This window comes from Osmerus eperlanus, chromosome 21, assembly GCF_963692335.1.
Source record: "Osmerus eperlanus chromosome 21, fOsmEpe2.1, whole genome shotgun sequence".
In the NCBI taxonomy this organism is placed as follows: Eukaryota; Metazoa; Chordata; class Actinopteri; order Osmeriformes; family Osmeridae; genus Osmerus; species Osmerus eperlanus.
In genome coordinates this window covers 878,407-881,930 of record NC_085038.1, presented here as the reverse complement: position 1 = coordinate 881,930, position 3,524 = coordinate 878,407, and the positions used below count along the sequence as shown (strand labels likewise).

The following is a 3,524-nucleotide window of genomic DNA, read 5'->3' as shown; positions in this document are numbered from 1 at the left end:
GGAGGGGGCAGGAGAGAGAGAAGCCTGTGGAAGGTCAGGAGCAGCGGGTGGCCGTAGGGGAGAGACACGTGAGGCTGAGATTGTCTTGCGTCAGCCCGCAGCAGCCGTGAGAGAGTGTGTGTGTGTGCTAGCGTGTGTGACAGAGAGGGAGAGAGAGTGTGTGTGTGCTAGTGTGTGTGACAGAGAGGGAGAGAGAGTGTGTGTGTGTGTGTGTGCTAGCGTGCGTGACAGAGAGGGAGAGAGAGTGTGTGTGTGCTAGTGTGTGTGACAGAGAGGGAGAGAGAGTGTGTGTGTGTGTGTGCTAGCGTGTGTGACAGAGAGGGAGAGTGTGTGTGTGACAGAGAGAGAGTGTGTGTGTGTGTGCTAGCGTGTGTGACAGAGAGAGTGTGTGTGTGTGTGTGCTAGCGTGTGGGAGGGAGACAGAAAGATAGTGTGTGTGAAAGCATGTGTGCTTGTGTGTCCTGTGGGGCCGGTATTTCTATTCCTCTCCCACTGTGCAAACCAGCCAGTCAGCCAGTCAGCCAGCCAGCCAGCCAGCCAGTGAACCAGCCAGCCAGCCAGCCAGTGAACCAGCCAGCCAGTCTGTATATTTCTAGTGTGTAGTGTTGAGGATGGCTGCGTCCTGGCGGGCTGTCTCTGAGGTCAGCATGGAAACGTCTGTCATGTGACACCTGTTTAGTCATTTCACAAACTTCGACTTCAGGTGGAGCTGTGTTTCAGTGAGTGTGGTGGAGGAGGGCTCCCTGGAGGACTGCTCACTAGATCCTCATTACAGCACAGAGATCCTGCAGCCCTGGAGGACTGCTCACTAGATCCTCATTACAGCACAGAGATCCTGCAGCCCTGGAGGACTGCTCACTAGATCCTCATTACAGCACAGAGATCCTGCAGCCCTGGAGGACTGCTCACTAGATCCTCATTACAGCACAGAGATCCTGCAGCCCTGGAGGACTGCTCACTAGATCCTCATTACAGCACAGAGATCCTGCAGCCCTGGAGGACTGCTCACTAGATCCTCATTACAGCACAGAGATCCTGCAGCCCTGGAGGACTGCTCACTAGATCCTCATTACAGCACAGAGATCCTGCAGCCCTGGAGGACTGCTCACTAGATCCTCATTACAGCACAGAGATCCTGCAGCCCTGAAGGACTGCTCACTAGATCCTCATTACAGCACAGAGATCCTGCAGCCCTGGAGGACTGCTCACTAGATCCTCATTACAGCACAGAGATCCTGCAGCCCTGGAGGACTGGTCACTAGATCTAGTGACCTGGGGAAGAGATCTTTGATTGGGAAACAGGCACACTCACACACACACACACACACACACACACACACACAGACTCTCACACACTCACACACACAGGCTAGGCTAGGGTCTAGGAGGTTAGGGTCTAGGAGGTTAGGGTCTAGGAGACTAGGGTCTAGGAGGCTAGGGTCTAGGAGGCTAGGGTCTAGGAGGCTAGGGACTAGGAGGCTAGAGACTAGGAGGCTAGGGACGAGGAGGTTAGGTACTAGGAGGCTAGGGACTAGGAGGCTAGGAATGAGGAGGTTAGGGACTAGGAGGCTAGGGACTAGGAGGTTAGGGACTAGGAGGTTAGGGACTAGGAGGTGGAGCATTCAGGAGGCTTCCCAGAAAGCTCATTACTGTCACTAGTGAAGAGAGAGCAGAGGGCCTGGCGAGGGGGAGAATCAAGATGTGGTGTGTATAGGGGGGGCAACGGGAGGGGGGGCAACAGGAGGGGGGGCAACAGGAGGGGGGGCAACGGGAGGGGGGTATTTGTGTGTGTGTGTGTTTAGAGTCATATCAATCTGTTAGAATCTTTGTGTAGGAGTTTGTTTATAAGGAGTGCATAGTGTGTGCGTGCGCTTGTGTTAGTGCATGTCATTAGTGTGTCTGTGCATCTGTGTGTGTGTGTGCATGTCTGTATATGTGCATGTGTTTGTGTGAATGTACGTCATTAGTGTGTGTGTATGTGTGAGAGACAGAAAGAGACACACACAGCGGCCCAGAGTGTGTGTGTGTGTGTGTGTGTGTGTGTGTGTGGGGGGGGGGGCAGAGGTTCAATCCCAGCTGAGGTCCTGCTCTGCTGATGCTGGTCTGGAGGGCAGATGTAGACCTGGATCCTCCATACTCTCTCTCTGTCTCGCTCTCTCTCTCTGTCTCTCTCTGTCTCGCTGTCTCTCTCTCTCTCTTTCTCTAGTTACAGTCCCAGCTGCCTCATCTCTTTCATCACCCTGAGACTGTATGCGAGGGAGGGAGGGAGGGACAGAGAGGGTGGGGGGAGGGAGGGAGGGACAGAGAGGGGGGAGGGAGGGCAGATCTCCCATTCCTCTATTTGCTCTCTCCATCTCTGTTTCTCCCTCTCAGGGAGTCAGCTCTGGAATGAAATGTGGGCAGCCTGGCCGGCAGCTAGGGTGATTGCAGGTGAAATTCAGCTTCCTCTTTAAAATGCCATCTCTCGTTTCCAGTTCCCTGGCCTCCACTCCCTCCCTCTCTCTCTCTCTCTCTCTCTCTCTCTCTCCTTTCTTTCTCTCAGATGTGTGTGAATCCCTCGGCCCCTGACGTGTCTCTCAACCCCAGAGACACTCCCACAATGCCATGCGGTGGCGGTTGCATGGTGATATCAGTCGAACTGAGGGGGGTGGGGGGTGGGGGGTGGGGGGGCAGCCTGCCTCGGAGCAGCATCACACTGACACTGTGTGTGTGTGTGTGTGTGTGTGTGTGACAGAGATAGAGATAAGGGGAAAAGAGAAGTACAGAGGATGGTGTGTCTATTTGTATCTATCTGAAAGAGTGTTACAAAAGTGTGTGTGTATGTGTGTGTATCTGTGTGCATGTATATCTGTGTGTGTGTATATCTGTGTGTGTATATCTGTGTGTGTATCTGTGTGTGTATGTGTGTGTGTGTACAGCGTCAGCACAGCGCTGGCTCAGTAGAGGTGACACCAAGGTGAACACAGTGTGTGGATGCTCTCCAGAGTGGAGGCAGCAAATGGCTCCCTGGCAGATGGAGTCTTTGTCAGGGAAGAAAGATGGCAGCTTCACAGCGTCAGAGATACACCCTCCTGACACACACACACACACTCAGAAACACACACACACACACTCTCACACACACACACTCAGAAAAACACACACACAACATCATAAACACACACACATCATCAAAACACACACACATCACACACACATAATAAACGCACACATACTTCTTGCACACATGCACTGATAGACATTCCCCTCTCTCTCTCTCTTCCTCTCACAAACGACAAACCATGTCTCCCCTCTCTCTCCCCTCTCTCTCTCTCTCTCCCCTCTCTCTCTCTCTCTCACTCTCTCTCTCTCATCTCTTCTCTCTCTCTCTCTCTCTCTCTCTCTCTCTCTCTCTCTCTCTCTCTCTCTCTGTCTCTCTCTGTCTCTCTCTCTCTCTCTCCTCTCTCTCTCTCTCTCTCTCTCTCTCTCTCTCTCTCTCTCTCTCTCCCTCTCTCTCTCCTCTCTTGGGTATTGACCTCCCCTTC

The 3,524-nt window shown here is 53.1% G+C and overlaps 1 protein-coding gene across 1 annotated transcript in view; it reads left to right on the top strand.

The window, feature by feature from the left end:
• The first annotated feature begins 611 nt into the window (after positions 1 to 611).
• Positions 612 to 3,524, top strand: part of LOC134007830 (bromodomain adjacent to zinc finger domain protein 2B-like) — a 13,719-nt gene continuing 10,806 nt past the window's right edge. The window contains 1 exon segment of the mRNA XM_062447539.1: positions 612 to 641. Coding sequence (XP_062303523.1) covers positions 612 to 641 — 30 coding nt within the window.